This window comes from Meriones unguiculatus, chromosome 11 (genome assembly GCF_030254825.1).
Source record: "Meriones unguiculatus strain TT.TT164.6M chromosome 11, Bangor_MerUng_6.1, whole genome shotgun sequence".
NCBI classification, from domain to species: Eukaryota; Metazoa; Chordata; class Mammalia; order Rodentia; family Muridae; genus Meriones; species Meriones unguiculatus.
Window position 1 is genome coordinate 33,682,092 of NC_083359.1, and position 18,398 is coordinate 33,700,489.

An 18,398-nucleotide genomic window follows, 5' to 3' on the forward strand; every position below is an offset into this window, starting at 1 on the left:
CGGCAAATATTGAATGCATACATGCATCCATGCATGAGTGAATGAATGCATGCATGAATGAAAGGGATTTCGAGATGATGTCACAAAAAGTCCCTCTCTTCTGCCTCTGCCTTTGTTCTAAGTTTGGAGAACCTTCCAGAATGACTCCGACTGTTCCTTGGAGCCCTTCAAATGACTAATGCTCACTGATGACCTAAATCACATTTTCTAGTCTTGATTTTCCATAGTAGTACTTTAGATGGTCAGAGTTAACAGAGCTCATGCACTTATCCCGTTCCAACCTCTTTCCTCATGCATGGTCCCCAGGGACATGGAATTCTAAGGCAGAGGATTTATTCACAAGGACCTTGCAGATTATCAGAAATGGGAAACTGAGGCATGGTCAGTAAAGATGTGGCTTTGTAATGGCACAGTGTCAAGCCATGACTCAAGACTTGGATCTTGGGGATGGAGAGTTGGCTCAGAGATTAAGAGCACTGACTCTTCTTCCAAAGGACCTGAGTTCAAGACCTAGCAACCATGTGATGGTTGACAACCATAACGAGATCTGGTGCCTTCTTCTGGCCTGCAGGCACACATGTAGGCAGAATACTGTATAAATAATAAATAAATAAATCTTTTTGTTTTAATTAAAAAAAAAAAAAGAAGAAGAAGATTTGGACCTTTTCCTTCCCCACCTCCCCCATCACCACCCAAAAGAGCTAGTCATCCAAAAATAATGTTTGCTCGGGGAATCCATTATTTAATGTGTTTACAGAGGCTCTCCCCTCAAATGATGCATTATTTAAGCTAATATTAAATTTATACCAACTTGTTTTGTCTGCACAAATGCTGATTCCCCCTGTGGCATATGGTCTTATTCAGTGGCAACTGGGGATGGGTGCTTTTAAGTCCCCAAGGACTGACCCAGAAAGGGAATGAGAATGTCACCTAGACAGGCTTTTCCTGTGAATAGCTGAACCCAAAGGCAGGCGTGTCCGCTTTTAATCACTGCAGACTCTCACAACCTCCCTCGCTCATCTCCTTGGGTTTCCCATCCCAGGAGCCAACTGCCTGTCTTCTGTGTGTCTAGCTGAAATCTGCCCCGCTGTGTTACCGTTCTGTTTCCTGGGAGAGGGCTAGCACAGTGTAATTTCCTCCTTTGTGTTTCTCAGATCACACACTCCTGTTGCCCCTAGAGCTGAGTTAGAGTCACCCATGATGGGCCCAGCAGGGCCATTTTGACGACAGTGTTTCCTTTTCTTGGGGTTTTTTATGAGCCTTCCTGTGACAGGCATGCGCTTGGTGAGATCAAAACACGCTGGGGGAAAATCCCAGAGGGGAAACTATTTCCCAAAATCTGCCCTCTGCAAAAATAAAAACCATGCTAAATAGCTGAGTTTTATTAACTGGGGAAGCTAGGCTGAGGAAAACGCCCGATAATTAAAAATAATGGCTTCCTTACAAACACAAAATTGTATTAATTTAAAAATTGGTTTCTCTATCGCTGAATGCCTGCCGAGCCGGCTGAGAAGGGAATTGTGCTGATCCTGGCAGTGAAAATAATTCAAAATAACTTTTATGTTCTCCAGGAAGCCTCAAGGTTAATTTAAATATTGCGAGTCGGGTAATTTAATTTGGAATAAGAGAACAGTGTGGCTAAATTAAAGCCCCTGCATGCTCTAAACTGGGGGGCAGGCCCCCACAGAAAGTTGAGCATGCCGGGTGGACGCTCCCCTGTCTCACACCCCACTGCCCGAGCACCCTCCTTATGGACAATGCCCTTAGAATTAAATGTTTTTATTTAGATTACACAACTGACCTGGTCTCTTTGGTGGGGCCCTCGGTGAATTTATTACATTTAATTATGAGAAGGGTTGGGGCGTTTAATAGAAATTTCACATTTTCAAAGTTAACACTGGCCAGTGGTTTTTTTTGTTTGTTTGTTTTGGTTTTTTTTTTTGTTGTTGTTGTTGTTGTTTTTCAAAATGTCTTCCCCGGGTAGTGGGGTAGTGTGAGTCCCAGCCTCCTGAGCTTTCCTCTGAAGTGATGACTGACTTGTAACCCTGTTCCCAAGAACTCTGACAGCACCGCGTTTTGGATGTCTTGACAAACAGTAAGCCTCCCTCTTGCTTTGGCTCCCAGACCCTTTTTCCAAGCGCTGCAAATCCGTTCACGGCAGCAGCCCCCTTAAACTGCTGGGATCCTTTCACGTCCCAGACCTCCCCGACGTGGTTCCTGTCCCATCCCTGGGTTCACTGTCTGCTCTACACCCTGGCTCCCACATCTAGTCCTCTCCTCTTGGGGAGGAGTCCATGGAGACAGCCAGGACCAGGGACACCTGGGTGTCCTGGGTTTAATCGGCTTGTGCAGCTATGGAAGCCATCCCTCCCAGCTCAGTCATCACTATGTTCCTAGGGAGTGAAGAGCTACCTTGTTTGATAAGGTTCTTGCCCTTTGAGCATGAGCACCTGAGTTTGACCCCCCAGCACCCACTTAAAATCTGGGTACAGTGCGTACCTCTAATCCCAGTGCTGGGAAGGGGGAGCACAGCACCCTGGGTTTGCTCGCCAGCAAGTCTAGCCAAATGGGTGAGACCCTGAGAGAGCCTGTCTCGCCCGGTGTCTGGCCTCCATACATATGTCCCTACACACATAAACACAAACACAGAGAGAGGGGACGGAAATGATGTGGATTACATAAAGTACTAACCTGATACCTATTAAAGTATTAGGGCATTATACAATATTTTCAAATCCTAGTGACAGAAACTAGAAGTAACACAGGCTTGGAGCTGGAGAGATGATGGTTCAGTGGTGAAGAATATGGGCTGTGCTTCCAGAAGACCTGGGCTTAATTCCTAGCCCGCATGGGGGCACGCAACTCCCATCCCAGGAGATACAGCACCCTCTTCTGGCCTTCATGGGCACTGCACACACGTGGTTCACAGATAAACATGCAGACAAAACACCCATACATGGCCGGGTGTTGGTGACACACACCTTTAATCCCAGCACTTAGGAGGCAGAGCCAGGTGGATCTCTGAGTTCAAGGCCAGCCTGGTGACTTCCAGGGCTACACAGAGAAACCCTGTCTCAAAAAAAAAAAAATCTAGCACTATGGTTGGAGAGATGGCTCAGAAGTTGAGAGCACTGGCTTTTTCAGAGGACCCAGGTTCAATTCCCAGCATCCACAGCTCACAACTGTCTGTAACTGCTCTGCCACTGTCCACCTTATTTTCTAGAGACAGGGTCTGTCACTGACGCTGGAAGTTAGATGGCATCCAGCAAGCCCCAGTCATCTTCTCTCCACACACGCGCGCGCACACACACACACACACACACACACACAGGCACACACACACACACACACACACACACACACACACACGCACACATGCACAGCCCTGCGGTAACAGGTACACATAGTCACACTGAGCTTCCTACACGGATGCGGGCGCCTGAACTCAGATCCTCATGCCCACACTGCAAGCGCTCTCACCCGCCGAGCCATCTCACAGCCCCGTGCCGTGTGACCTGGAGCACGTTACGTGGTCTCTCGCTTTCCTCTTGTGACGAGTGGTTTCTGTGAGCACTAACTGAGCAGTGGATGGGCAGCCTCTGACCCGACCCCTGTCTGTGCTAGAGCTCGGCACGCGTGCATCCTGTCAGCATTCCTGCCGTCATCACAGCCATCTTCGCCGAGTGCGGCCGCAGTAGGAGGGGCAGGTGAGGAGGCAGCAGACAGCTACCCACTCTTCTCCCGGCATGTTTGTGTCTCCCCCGCTCTCGGCAGCCACCCCAGGGACTTGCGGAGTTGCAGTAAATTATGTTGTAAGAGTCTGGGCTGAGCCAGCTTCCTTTCATTCACTCGCAGCCATGCGCTGGGGCTCTCCGGGTCCCAGGAGCCCCTCTCCTTTGCCCCTAACCAGAGTCTAGTCTCCCGGCTCTGCCTTTTGAGACAGACTTTCTCCTCTGATCAGATCAACTTCTAAATAAATATTAAATTATGTCTGGACGTGTTCCCCTGTTCCTTTCAAATCTAAGTAAATCACTTTTTTCCCTTTGTTGGAATTCACAGCCCTGCAGAGGTCTCCTCAACAGTATCTTGCAAACCCTCACAATGGCAAGATTTTCCTCTAGATATTTAAAGTAAAAGCCCTCCTATTGGAATTTTGTAGTTATATTTTTATATTTATATTCCCGGATCTTTGTAAAATGTGAGTTGCCCAGCCCTCTGCAATAGGCCCCCGCTTTAGCCGCAATATTTCATAAGAAATCACAACACCTGCTCTTAAACATTACTAGAGCTGGTGACTGAAGATAGGCACCCTCCCAAAAGAGAAGGTTACATTGTAGAAAAATATACACTGTCTTGCTGTGAGGGCAGACAGGCGAAGCACTCAGAAGCCTTGCGTCAGGGCGGTGGTGTGCAGCTGTGTGCTTTGTACTCTGCGGTCTCACAGACCAAGAGCGCTTTCCAGGCTGGGGTGGCGGCCTTCCGTGATTGCGCAGCGCGAGGGCTGCCTGTGTACTCAGAGAAGCCGAGTCTGACCCAAAGCAGCCTCACTTCTGTCCCAGTGCAAACCTTGTGTAGAGAAATGCTACTCTAAAAGTACATGGAATACCGGCCTTCTTCCTCCTCTGCACCCTTAACTCCTTGACCACCACAGCAGCAGCCTGGTGCATGCCTTTCAAACCAGGACCTTTGTGTTTCTCTAGGTCCATGGGAGGAACCTCCTGTCCATTGACTATGACCGGAATATCCGGACGGAGAAGATCTATGACGACCACCGGAAGTTCACCCTGAGGATCATTTATGATCAGGTGGGCCGTCCCTTCCTGTGGCTCCCAAGCAGTGGGCTGGCGGCTGTCAACGTCTCCTACTTCTTCAATGGGCGCTTGGCTGGTCTCCAGCGCGGGGCCATGAGCGAGAGGACAGATATTGACAAGCAGGGCCGGATTGTGTCCCGCATGTTCGCCGACGGGAAAGTCTGGAGCTATTCCTATCTTGACAAGGTGGGTGATCAAGTTGCACGGCCCATCAGCAGGGCTTCTGCCCCGCTTTCCCCCACCATCCTGGTCAATGCCCTCTTCCGGCCAGCCTGAGCTCTCTAGCCATAAGTTATCTTAACATTTTTAATAACTCCACATGGCTCCCTTCATGTTCCCCCAACACTGGGAAAGAGAAAGAGTCCCCAGGAAACTAAGCTATGTTATTCATAGATCGGCACTATTACCATTAAAAGAAAAAAAAATGCTAGACAGCCAGTAATGGCAAAAAGGATGGATTGTTTTATTTAATTATGAAAACAAAAATGAAAACAGAAAAGGCAGTGATGTTGAATCAACAGAACCACTGACAGCAAGACAAAGCATTGCACATAAATTAGGAACTCTGCTTGCCCTAAATTAAGCCACTAGGGGAAGGAAATCTGCTGGAAACTCAAGTACACACAGCTACACCTTCCCACTTTGGCCAGAGCAGCCAGCAGATTCTCTCTGATAGTCCCCTGTGTCTGACAGCACGGATGTGGGGATCCTTGCTGGAGGCAGGCCTAGTGGAAGAACAGAATGAAGAGGCCTTCTAAGAGCACTTGCTGGGACCTTGAAAGGCCTCCTTGGCCATCTAGTCCCTGGGCAGGTCCTTTAGTCTGGTTCGCCCATGGTACAGGCTGGAGTCTTCCTTTCTGACCCAAACATCACATGGGATAACTCACAGAGGCTGGGGAGATAGCTCAGCGAGTAAAGCGCTTGCCACTTCCGAGTAAATCCCCAGAATGTACATAGAATTTACATGGTGGCACACACCTGTGATTGCAATGCTGGGGGAGCGAGGATGGAGACAGGAAACTCTTGGAAGTTTGCTGACCAGCCAGCCTAAACAAAATGGCAGGTTTAGGTCCAGTGAGAGACCTTATTTCAAACAATAAGGTAGTATGACTGTGGTGGCACATGCCTTTAGCCCCAGCCCCTTCCAGGCAGACGTGCAGGCAGATCTCTATGAGTTTGAGGCCAGCCTGGTCTATATATCAAGTTCTGGGCCAGCCAGGGCTACATAGTAAGACTCTGCCTCAAAGATAGATAGATAGATAGATAGATAGATAGATAGATAGATAGATAGATAAAAACAATTAAAGACAGCCAACATCAACCTCTAGCCTCCACAGACATGCAAAGGCGAAATACATGCATTACACATGTACACACATGCACACACATATTCATGTATAACTCACATACAGAAAGAGCCTCACCTACGCTGTTCTCACTCTGACATTGAGTCGTGGAATGGTTGTCAGGGAGGCGGGAGTCTTCCAGCTGCCTCTTGCTGAGGCTGTTTCTTTCCAAAGAGTCTCTGATTCTAGGGTTTTTCATCTTCTATCGGTTTCTCAAAGGAAGAAGTGCTTTCATATTTTAGCATAGGCAATAAAAACAGAACGCACACCTCTCTCCAGCATGGCCACTGGCGGGTGAGCTCCGAACAGAGTTGTTACCATTGAACCTGTAGACAAACCCATGCTTTCTGCCAGTCACTAGGCCCTCCACACTCGCTGCAGGCAAAGTTGTGTCACCTCTGGGGGTGGGGACACAAATGTAGGCTTTCAGCTTCTGCCTAGGCCCACTGAGTCAGCATGCCTTATCACAAGATCCTCATTAAAGGCTGGTAAGATCTGCTCTGAGCTAGCCCCATGAACCATCAGTGCCGTGGGAGCCTATTCAGTCTTTGGTCCAAGGCCCACACAATCTAATGTGGTGGTATGTGCCTTAAATCCTAGTGCTTGGGAGCCAGATGGAGTCAGGTGGATCTCTGTGAGTTGCAGGCCACCCTGGTCTACATAGTGGGTTCCAAGGCAGACTAAAGAAAAAGAAAGGAAAGAATGAAGGAGGAAGGAAGGAAGAAAAAATGAGGAAGAAAAGAAGAAAGGAGAAAAGAAAGAAGGAAGGAAGGAGAAAGGCAAGCAAGAAGGAAGGGGGAGAGGAAAAGGAAGGAAAGAAGGCAAAGGGAAAGGAGGGAAAGGAAAGAGAAGGAAAGAAAAAGGGGGGAAGTCCTCCACCCTCCATGGTTTTGAAATGGGGTTAATTCTCTCATCCGGGTGCTTGGTCAAAAAGAGCCAACTCATCTGTTCCTATTTCCTTCCCAGTCCATGGTCCTCCTGCTGCAGAGCCAACGTCAGTACATATTTGAATATGACTCCTCTGAACGCCTCCATGCAGTCACTATGCCCAGTGTCGCCCGGCACAGCATGTCCACACACACCTCCATTGGCTACATCCGAAACATTTACAATCCACCAGAGAGCAATGCCTCCGTCATCTTTGACTACAGTGATGATGGCCGCATTCTAAAGACATCTTTCCTGGGCACTGGGCGGCAGGTGTTCTACAAGTATGGAAAACTCTCCAAGTTATCCGAGATAGTCTACGACAGCACTGCGGTCACCTTTGGGTATGACGAGACCACCGGCGTTCTGAAGATGGTCAATCTCCAAAGCGGGGGCTTCTCCTGTACCATCAGGTACCGAAAGGTGGGGCCCCTTGTTGACAAGCAGATTTACAGGTTCTCTGAGGAAGGCATGATCAATGCCAGGTTTGATTACACCTACCACGATAACAGCTTCCGCATTGCCAGCATCAAGCCTGTCATAAGCGAGACCCCCCTTCCTGTTGACCTCTACCGCTACGACGAGATCTCCGGGAAGGTAGAGCATTTCGGCAAGTTTGGGGTCATCTACTATGACATCAACCAGATCATCACCACCGCCGTCATGACACTGAGCAAGCACTTTGACACCCACGGGCGCATTAAGGAAGTGCAATATGAGATGTTCCGGTCCCTCATGTACTGGATGACCGTGCAATACGACAGCATGGGCAGGGTCATCAAGAGGGAACTGAAACTGGGGCCCTATGCCAACACCACAAAGTACACCTACGACTATGACGGGGATGGCCAGCTCCAGAGTGTGGCCGTCAATGACCGACCTACCTGGCGCTACAGCTATGACCTCAATGGGAACCTGCACTTGCTAAACCCAGGAAACAGTGCTCGCCTCATGCCCTTACGCTACGACCTCCGTGACCGGATAACCAGGCTGGGGGACGTGCAGTACAAAATCGATGATGATGGCTACTTGTGCCAGAGGGGGTCTGACATCTTCGAATACAACTCCAAGGGCCTTCTAACGAGAGCGTATAACAAGGCCAGCGGGTGGAGCGTGCAGTACCGTTACGACGGCGTGGGCCGCCGAGCTTCCTACAAGACCAACCTGGGCCACCACCTGCAGTACTTCTACTCCGACCTCCACAATCCCACACGGATCACCCATGTCTACAACCACTCCAACTCCGAGATCACCTCGCTCTACTATGACCTCCAGGGCCACCTCTTTGCCATGGAGAGCAGCAGCGGGGAGGAGTACTACGTTGCCTCGGACAACACCGGGACCCCCCTGGCTGTGTTCAGCATCAATGGGCTCATGATCAAGCAACTGCAGTACACGGCCTATGGGGAGATTTACTATGACTCCAATCCGGACTTTCAGATGGTCATTGGCTTCCACGGGGGCCTCTATGACCCGCTCACCAAGCTTGTCCACTTTACTCAGCGTGACTATGACGTGCTGGCCGGACGCTGGACATCCCCCGACTACACCATGTGGAGGAATGTGGGCAAGGAGCCGGCCCCCTTCAACCTGTACATGTTCAAGAACAACAACCCGCTGAGCAATGAACTGGATTTGAAGAACTACGTGACAGGTGAGACTTTGTTGCCCGGGTGTGGCGGTAACTTCCTGTCAGGTGGCTGTCCTGGGGGACTGCTGGGCATCAGGGGAAGGATCTTACACATGATGGTAGAACTCCAGTGCTGGCAACCCAGGAAAGCAGAGGCACAGTAAGGGGGGATATCCTGGGGCATTCCCTGACCACTTCACGTCTGTTCCATTGAAGTGACTTTTCTGAGAGTCCTTTCTACCCCAGCGGAAGGGGTCAGCTGAAAGAGAGGCCCATGGCCGAAACAAATAGTTCGAATTCTCTCCCTCCCGTTAATGGGCCAAAAGGCCTAGGGCAAGTGGCAGTCTCTCTAGCAAGTTTCCTCCTCTGTGAAGGGCACTCCTATGCAGAATAGTGAGAAGTGACCTCTGTTCTAGGTAAAGCCCTGGCCTCACTTCTCCTTGTGTCGTTAACGTTATCACCGATAACAAAGCAATGAGTTAGCACAGGTACCAGGTGCCTAACCCCCTGTTCCTGACCTCCAGAGGTTTCCCTGGTGAAATATGTAGACAGACAGACAGACAGCAGTGGCACAGATAGAAGTCTCATAGATGTCTGCTCAGTTACTTACTCAAAAAGCATTCGTAGAGTAACACCATATGGCATTCTTGGGATACAATGGTAGATATGCTACTTTTCTCTCAAGTAAATGTATATAATGTGTGTGTGTGTGTGTGTGTATGTGTGTGTGTGTGTGCATCTGTGTGTATGTGTGTACTGATTCGTATTTGAAAGATGAGCCTGAAGAAGGAAAATGACCTACCTTGACTCAAGGCTGAAAAAAGGCTATAAACAAAAGTCAGGAGGACACAAGAAGCTCGCAGATGGGTGTGTACGGAGGCTCTTTCAGGGGAAGTTAACCTACTTCACAAAATAATCGAGAAATCTGTGAAATGAGGTTCCGTGCCCACTCTTCTCTTCATCCATCCCTCCACCAATCCAGAAAAGATGCTGGAGTTTTTTAGGGCTAGTAGACATAAGATAGTTTGGAGCAAGGCAGAGCACTTATTCTCAAGGAAATAGAAAAAGAAATGGATGGATGGATGGATGGATGGATGGATGGATGGATGGATGGAGCAGGTCCAGTGGGTCCAACTTCCAGCAAGCAGTCAAGGATATCATTTGGCCATAAATTCTATAGATGAATAATAAAGAAAACCCAAGACCAAGGCTCCCCAAGTCCCAGAACACCCACACTTCTTAGTTCTGACCATAAGGATTTCAGGTGGCCCTTTGTCTACCCCACCCCCTAAAATGGGAAGAGAGGCCACAGATGCCTGGAGCACAGGGCTGCCTGGGTATATTGCAAGGTCAGCTGTGGCCACGCAATATGTCACTGACAAGTTTCATACCGTTAGGAATTGAAACCAGAATCTACATCCAGGCAAAGCAGCCGGAGCTCTTGATCCCAGGAGCTACAGCTAAGCTATATGATGCCTCACCAGGAGCCTCTGCCTGCCTTGATGCCCTGCCAACCCTTCCTCTCTTCCCCGTTGCTTGGCAGGAGTTTGTCCCCAACTCACTGTACCTCTCAGGAAGACACACCCATGCACACACACAGGCACACACACATGTAATTGTGATGGATAAAACAGGACACGGGGTTAGCTGTAGAGTGATAGAAATGCCCCCTCTCCTACACAGAGAGCCTTGCTGAGCAGGTGACATTTGTGTAGAGACATTTTTGAGGTGGAAGAGAGAGGCTAAGTGTGTGTGAGAAGAAGAAACCCAGTGAAGGCAGAGGCAGAGCACCTCTGCCTCAGCTCGGTGAATGAAGGAACAAATATGCCTCATACAGATATGCTTCACACAGACTTGCTTAGCACTGGACTCCTTAGAAATTAATCAGCCAGAAGTGAATGAAGAAAAGCCCACAGAAGGGGCTGCACAGAATACCTGCTGCTGCCAAGGCTCAAATGAAACCATTCACAGGCTCACCCAGACCCTCAACTATGTTCCTACTTCCCTGGGAGAAAAAGAAAAAGAAAAATGAGATTATCAGGGCTTTCTGAATAGCAAGATGGCTTTCCTAATCTCAGGGCTTCATGGAGACCGGATAAGTGGGAATCAAATCAATTTGAACGAAGTCCAGCCAAATTGAATCTAGAAACCATTAGAGAGAGTGTAAAATAAAGGGCAGATTCACAGAAGCTGCAGGGGCAGCTGAGAAGGGAAGCTGGGAGAGCGGCCAGGCCAGGCAGGACCACACCTGCAGCCACCTGCTCCTACCAGCTGACCCTAGGAGAATGGGCTCAGCAGAGAACACCAGATCATTCTCTGAAGTTCTAATGCTGGCTCGCCAGCGCGGCCTGGCAAATCAGCCTTCATCTGCCACATAGGAGACTCGAAAACTGGACCTGCTACTATCAACCTGAGCAGAAGAGGTAATTAAGATGTAGTCAGGAGGAGCACAAAGAACAGACCCCCGCCTCTCTCTCTCTCTCATTCTCTCTGGAATCCAGAGCTATCTCGCTGTTTGGAAACAGCTCTCTGAAAGAAAGTGGCTGCTCCTGATGCGGGAAAAAGCTTCATGTTCTCCAAAGAACACGGGGGCAGAAAAAAATTCAGCACAAAGGGAATTTACCAGTCTTGGACACAGCGGACTCACGCACAGCCTGTATACTACCTGGTCCTCTGCCACGTCCTGCTGAGGTCAGAATCTGAGTACCCACCCAAACACCAAATCTGGTCTCGCCACTCACTTGCTGTGTGACTTACAGGAATGCCTTGAGCTTTCTGAGCCTTAGTCTTCTCAACTGCAAAATAATGGCAATAAGTACACTCACCTCGTGGAGGTGTGAACACAATGGATCGGCCAGGTGCACAGTGGAGCTAAGTGAACCTTCTAGGAGGAGCATAGTGAAGGACCCTGGTCCCTCTTTCCCTTTCTCTCTGAAAAGTCTTGGATCCACAAGCTGAAGGCATGCTGCAGTTGAGTGGAATTGTGTGTTTAATCTCTCTGAGGAGAGCCACACCCATTTCATGTCATATTCTTTGCATATTAACACTTAACACTTGAAGGCGCTGTGACAGTTTTCAGAGAGTATACAGTGGTGGCGGCAGTAGCGGCTGCGGTGGCAGCTGCAGTGGTGGCAGTGACAGTGGTGGTGGCAGGGTCCCAAACTAGGGAGACAATAAGAAGAGTCCAAAAGCTGTTAGCAGTGGCTGTGTTGCCAGCATTTGCCTCATCGTCTGTCTCTAGAGAGACCATTTATTTAGGGGACCTGTCCTCCATCACACTTGCCACTCTAAAGGGACTCGAAGGACCTGCATGGCCCCTGAAGGGACCAGTATATGATACATATCTTGAATAGAGAGGTTTCACAGGTTTACATGAGAAAGTATGTCAGAAACTCCGGAGCAGAGCCTGTGTGGCAGGGCACACTTGTAGAGACAGCAGAGTAGGGAGGAAGAGAGGGAGGAAGGGAGGGAGGGAGGGAGGGAAGGAGGGAGGGAGGGGAAGAAGGTATGAAGAAAGAAAAAAAGGAAGGAAGGAAGGAAGGAAGGAAGGAAGGAAGGAAGGAAGGAAGGAAGGAAGGAAGGAAGGAACTTTAGAAGAAAAAAGGGAAGAGAAGGAAAAAGGCTGAGGAGGAAAAGGAAAAAAAAATAGCTGACCTAACAATTCCGCTCACAGGTGTGCGCTTTAAAATCCCTGGTCTTGGGCAGGTGAGATGGTACAGTGGGTGAAGGCGCTTGCTGACAAGCCTGCCAACCTGGATTCCATCCCGGGACCCAGAATGGAAGGAGAGAATCAGCCCCCTCAGGTTGTTCTCTGACATACACTGGGCTGCGGTGGACACTCCCCTTCCCAAATGACTAAGTCTGACTCAGAACAGCAGCTTTCCGCCCAGAGGTGTGCTGTCCTCACTGAGGAGAACTGGGCTAGGTAGGGAGTTGCTCAAAGGAGAAAGATGATGGTGGAGACAGGGAATTCACGTGCTCTTGAGATTTCCCACAAGTCCTGTCCTAGTGAAATTTGGGCAGGTCTCTGTGGCACACAGACCAGGGATCCAGTGCCATGAGCACTGTGGAGAATTAGTCACCCCTCCTGGTCTCTGAGCTCTTTCCCTTAATGCTGACACATCTCCTCTTTCAACCAAGAGAGCAGGTCTAAGGCTCTGTAGCGGAGACCTAAATGGCGTTTGCAGGGAAGCTCATGCCTTTGTCTCTTCTTAAGTTTTATGGTTAGTTTTTGGTTTGCAAATCAGTCTGCTGCCCTGTAAGGCAGTGATGGGGAATTCCTTTTCTAAATTATTTCCCCAATTTGGTTTTTTTTTTTAATGTATTTGTTTTTAGGTTAATAAGTAAATGATGGCACAGGTGACACCTGGGTGTGCCAGAGAATAAAAAGTCATCGCAAGTAAGCATAAATATCCAAAGTTGGAAAACAGTGTCCTGCGGCACCAAGCCCCTGACTCGCCACGGTGGGCGTGCTGTGACGTGTCTAGGATAAAGCCAGGCGTTTCTGGTTGATGTCAATGTGTTCTCTATCTCTCATCTAGCTATCTCTTAGTGTGTGGGGGGGGGTGGGAGTGTGCATCTGTTGTAGGCATGTGCGTGGATAGGTGCGTGGATAGGTGCGTGTGGTGTGTGTGTGTGTGTGTGTGTGCATGCGCACAGGGTGAAGACCCTGTTTCTCTCCACCTAATGTTATGAGACAGAGTCTCTTGCCTAGGTTACAGCAAGCCCTGGAGGCCTTCCAACCTCTGCCTCCTTGGCGCTAGGAGTATAGGCATGTCTGCCACATCCAGGGCTTTATGTGGGTACTGGGGATGTGAACTCGGGTCCCCGTGCTTATGAAGAATGCACTTACCACCTGAGCCTCTTCCCAGCACCCTACCACCACCACCACCATGTGCTTCTCAAGACAATTTCAAACCTGTATGTTTTTTTATTTTTATTTATTTATTTTGGCATTCTTAAATATGAAGTAATGGGTTTCAGGATGGCATTTCCATACATACTTTGTTCTTATATGCCCCCAACTATGCTACGCTCTCCACTCCCCATCATTCATCTCTTTCTCCCCTCAGCCCCCCTTCTGGTTTTATATCATATCTGTTCTATTACACACACACACACACACACACACACACACATATACACACACACTTTGGATTTTTTCCTTCTCATGGTCGATCTTGACTTTGACACTGACTCAGAGGCATGGAAGAACCTTCTCTGAGAAGCAACATAGGAGCCACAGTTTCTACTTACAACACACATGTACTCTTACATACAAACAGGATTCCCACAGGACAGAAAACATGGCAGTTGTCAGAATCCAGCTCATTCCACCTAATATAAGTGTTTCTATCCATTTTCCTGCAAATGTCACGATTTCACTTTTCTTTACAACTAAATAAAATCATTTTGTGAGCCAGGCAGTGGTGATCCACACCTTTAATCCCAGCACTCGGGGAGGCAGAGGTAGGTGGATCTCTATGAGTTCAAAACCAACCTGGTCTACAGGTTGAGTTTCAGGTCAGTCAAGGCTACACAGTGAAAACCTATCTCAAAAAAAACCCTAAATAAATAAACGTATGCTTTCTGTACAGGTGCCACATTTTCTTTGTCTATTCATTGTTAAGGGAATTCACGTTAATCTAGGCTGATCCCATTTCTTAGCTATTGTGAATAGCATTTTTTCAAAGTTTTACTATCTATCAGCCCTGTATGGCCTGGAACGTACTATGTGGACCAGGCTGAGACCACCCACCTCTGCCTCTCAAACGCTGGGGTTAAAGAGATGCACCACCACACCAGGCAGAATAACATTCTTTTTATGATTTATTTGTTTTTATTTTATGTTCATTGGTATTTGGCCTGCATGTATGTCTATGGTGGGGTGTCAGACCCCCTGGAACTGGAGTTACAGACAGTTGCGAGCTCCCATATGGGTGCTGGGAATTGAACCCAGATACTCTAGAAGAGCAGCAGTGCTCTTAAGGGCTGAGCCATCTCTCCTTGACTCTCATGTTGTTTTTATCTTTGTGGTTTTGGGAACCAAACCCGCGATCTCTTGCTAGGCAAGTACCCTGCCAGTGGACCACAGGCCCTCACATGACCCTGAGCTGTGTCTCGCCCATATGTGTAATCCCTGGGTCATTCAAAGAAAGAATGTGGTCTCACAGAACTGTCAGTGACAGGTTACTTCTCAGAGAGAGCTATTCTGTGCCTTTATTTAGTGTCAACAATAATGTCCAACTCCCACAGCTGTCCTAGGACAGGAAAGAGTCACACCTGGCCCCCAACAGACATGTTTCTCGGGAAAGTATAGAGGAGTCCTCTGTGGCGCTTGTGCTGCATGGGAAATCCTTTACCAGGAACGTCCGCAGGTACTTACTGAGTATCTGTTTCATACCAAGCATCACTGTGGGATAGGAAAAAAGCAGAGCTCAAGAATGCAGAGGCTCAGCCACAGTGCTGTAGGCAAGTGGAAGAAAACCTTCTCTGGATGCCTCAGTCTCTGCAGAAAAGTAGGAAACGAGGTTGACAGCAGGGGGGAGGGAGAGCAGATTGTAGAGTTTGGGAGGTAAATGAACAAACAAAAATAAATACACACGAGAGGGAGAAAAAAAGAGCCAAATGTGGCGGTGCATGTCCCAATCATGCACCTGAGAGGTGGAGGCAGGAGGATTGCCACAGGTTCTAGTCTGGCCTGGTTTACATATGAGAGCATATCTCAAAAAAAAAAAAAAATGATTGATAGATAGATAAAGATGTATACATAGATTGATACATAGATAAATAATAGAGATGGATGGATAGATAGATAGATAGATAGATAGATAGATAGATAGATAAAATAGATACAAAGACAGAGATAATGCAGGACAGTGAGTGAACAGCTGAAAGGAATGGAGGAAGAGAGAAGGATTGCAGGCAGCAGTAAGGCACCCTGGAGATCCATGGTTGGGTTTTCAGCGACACCTGTAAGCATGGTGATGGTGATTCTACATCAATTATTCAACCGCACAGATGCAAAGGTGGAAGAGCTGACAACTCGGATTTAATTACTACTATGATTTCCCCAAGCAAGCGTGAGGAAGTAAAAGCAGATCTTCAAGTACACCCCCAAAGAATGAGCCTAGGGGTTAGTCAGGTTATGTGCCCAGGTTGTAAGGGACAAAGAAGCAGGAAGTTGAGGGAAAGAAAAAGGAAGTTTGGGATGGGTCCTGAGTGTTGGGTAATAAGCCAAAGGGTTGTGTGTATGAAACTGACATAAGGGAGGACCACAATTATAGGTGACAAGGTCCAAAACTGAGATGTGAAAGGAGGTCATGGAACCAAGGGGCCAGATGCTTGTCTAATGAAATCAATAAGAATTAGTTCAGGATCAGAGACAGAGGCAGTACACCTCACAGAACTCAGGTGAGTAACCCCAAGTCAGCCATGGTCCAGAGGCCGTAGACAAAGGCAGAGAGAAGAATGTCCTATGAGGAGAGATAGCTCGAATTGTAGCAAGGTGGGAAAGTGGCTATTAAAATCTGAAGACATGGCAGGCTTTCCTAAAGGCAGATTTGAACTCCAGGAACCCAGCGGAATATTTCAGAACTTTAAAAAGGTAGAAAGGGACCAGGAAAGAAGCAAACCCAGGATGTGACACCAGACCTCAGAGTGCCTTCGTGGGTAGAGTAGAAATGAGGAACGTAATGAACTCGGTCCTTCTGGACTCCAGCCTGATGATTCTAAGGAGCATGGAAATGCAGTGAGGCAGGAGTATGGGGTTCCTTGGGTCATGGTGGCAGGAGGTCAGGATGCGTAAGGGGATGCTGTCTTACTCAGAAAAACTGGACCATCCACAAGATGTGTAGGACCCGTAAGTCCAAACGCAATGGCTGGGGTGCTCCACCTGTAATAGGGTGAGTCTCTTGATCTCTCTCTCTCTGAAGGTCAGGAGGTCTAGAGAAATGGACTTAAGGACAAAAAGTCTGTTCATCATCATTTCTAGCCCTGAAGACTTGCCCCAGTGAGCCAGCCTCAGCGCAGAGCCCCAACCCAAAGGTCTTGCACCACAATCACATTCGATACACGTCCTCCTGGGTGGTGACTGCCACTAGCTTCTGACACACTGCCTGGCCTGTGATAGCTCATATGAGGGGCCGGAGAGATGGCTCAGCGATCAAGAGCTCTCATGATGGCTCACAGCCATCTATAACTCTAGTCCCATGAGATCCAATGCCCTCTTCCGGTGTGCATGCAGAAAAAGAAAAACCCATATACATAAAGGACATGAAAAAAACAAGTCTAAAAAATAGTTTGTATGAACTCCTTCAAAAGAAACACGTATTAGTTGAGTTATCCATGTACCAGACTCCATAGAGAGCTTTTTACATGTTTCCTCCTCTGGTCACATCAACCCAGTGAGGTGGGAACAATTACTGTCTTAATTCAAAATTGAAAAACCTAATGTTAACAGACCGACAGAAACCTAGCCAAGGTCACACAGCAAGGGCACTTGAAGTTGGATCTGTCCATTTTACAACTGGCCGTTGTAATCATGACATGGTGGTTATCAGCGACCACACTGAGAGTGACAGCTTCTTCCTTGGAGAAATCTCTGGGACACAGAGAGATAGCTCAGCAGTTAAGAGCTCTTGCAAAGGATGCAGGTTTGGTTGCTAGCACTCCTGTGGTGGCTCATGACTATCTAAAACTCCAGTTCCTCCGGCCCCTGTGGGTACCATGCATTAGGTACACTAACACACACATTTTTTTTTTAATATTTTTTAAAGAATCTCTGGTTCCTGTTCCCAGATATCGCCACCCCCTTCTCTTAGATCTCACACCTAACCACCCATTTTGTTTTGTGTTTTGCAAGACCCCCCTGCAGCCTCCCATCCCTGTGGTTTCAGAAGTCTTTATTTTTTTTCTTCTGCCATAGATGTGAAAAGCTGGCTTGTGATGTTTGGATTTCAGCTCAGCAACATCATTCCTGGATTCCCAAGAGCCAAAATGTATTTTGTGCCTCCCCCCTATGAATTGTCAGAGAGTCAAGCAAGTGAGAATGGACAGGTAAGTGGCAGGGTCAGGGGAGGGCGCTTGACAAGAACTCACAAGACTTCCTTTTCATAGATAGTGCCACACAGGAGGCAGGGGCTTCTTGGGAAAGGACCACTGAGGCTGGGTATAAAAGCTGTGCAGGAACAGAGACTTACTTCCCCGGCAGAGAGAATGCCATTGCCATCCTTGCCATCCTTGCCCATATTTCTTCCCAACCTCAATAATTACCTTAATTGTGGTATCATTATCTATTCAGTATCTACCCTCTGGTCACTCCTTGATTAACAATAGCCCCGAGAAATCCAGTGGCAACCTGCCATCGGCACTGCTGTAAGATCATAACCCTTTCAGCTTTTATGGGATGTAATAAAACTGTGGTTTGCAGTTTCTGTCCCATTAAAGAACATTTTTATGCCCTACATAAAACCTCATGGCGTTATGGCCCAAATGCATACAGATTGAGTTTTTTTTCGAACATAATGTGTGCCTGGGTCTTCCTCTGACGACCAAAAGGTGGTCAGTTTCAATTTGGGTGCAGCTGAGACCTCAGCCACGAGCAGCTGGGCAGCTGGAGAACTGCGTTGCGCTGGCCAGACACCCCACCCCCATGATACATTACCGGGGCTCTGCTCTGTGCAA

General features: G+C 48.2%; 1 protein-coding gene across 15 annotated transcripts in view; it reads left to right on the plus strand.

Moving 5' to 3' along the window:
* Nucleotides 1-18,398, plus strand: part of Tenm2 (teneurin transmembrane protein 2) — a 1,501,569-nt gene that overhangs the window by 1,480,300 nt on the left and 2,871 nt on the right. For all 15 annotated transcript variants that reach the window (XM_060363849.1, XM_060363848.1, XM_060363851.1 and 12 more), the window contains 3 exons: nt 4,701-4,997; nt 7,124-8,738; nt 17,641-17,771. In XM_060363849.1, coding sequence (XP_060219832.1) covers nt 4,701-4,997; nt 7,124-8,738; nt 17,641-17,771 — 2,043 coding nt within the window. The remainder of the gene's footprint in view (nt 1-4,700; nt 4,998-7,123; nt 8,739-17,640; nt 17,772-18,398) is intronic.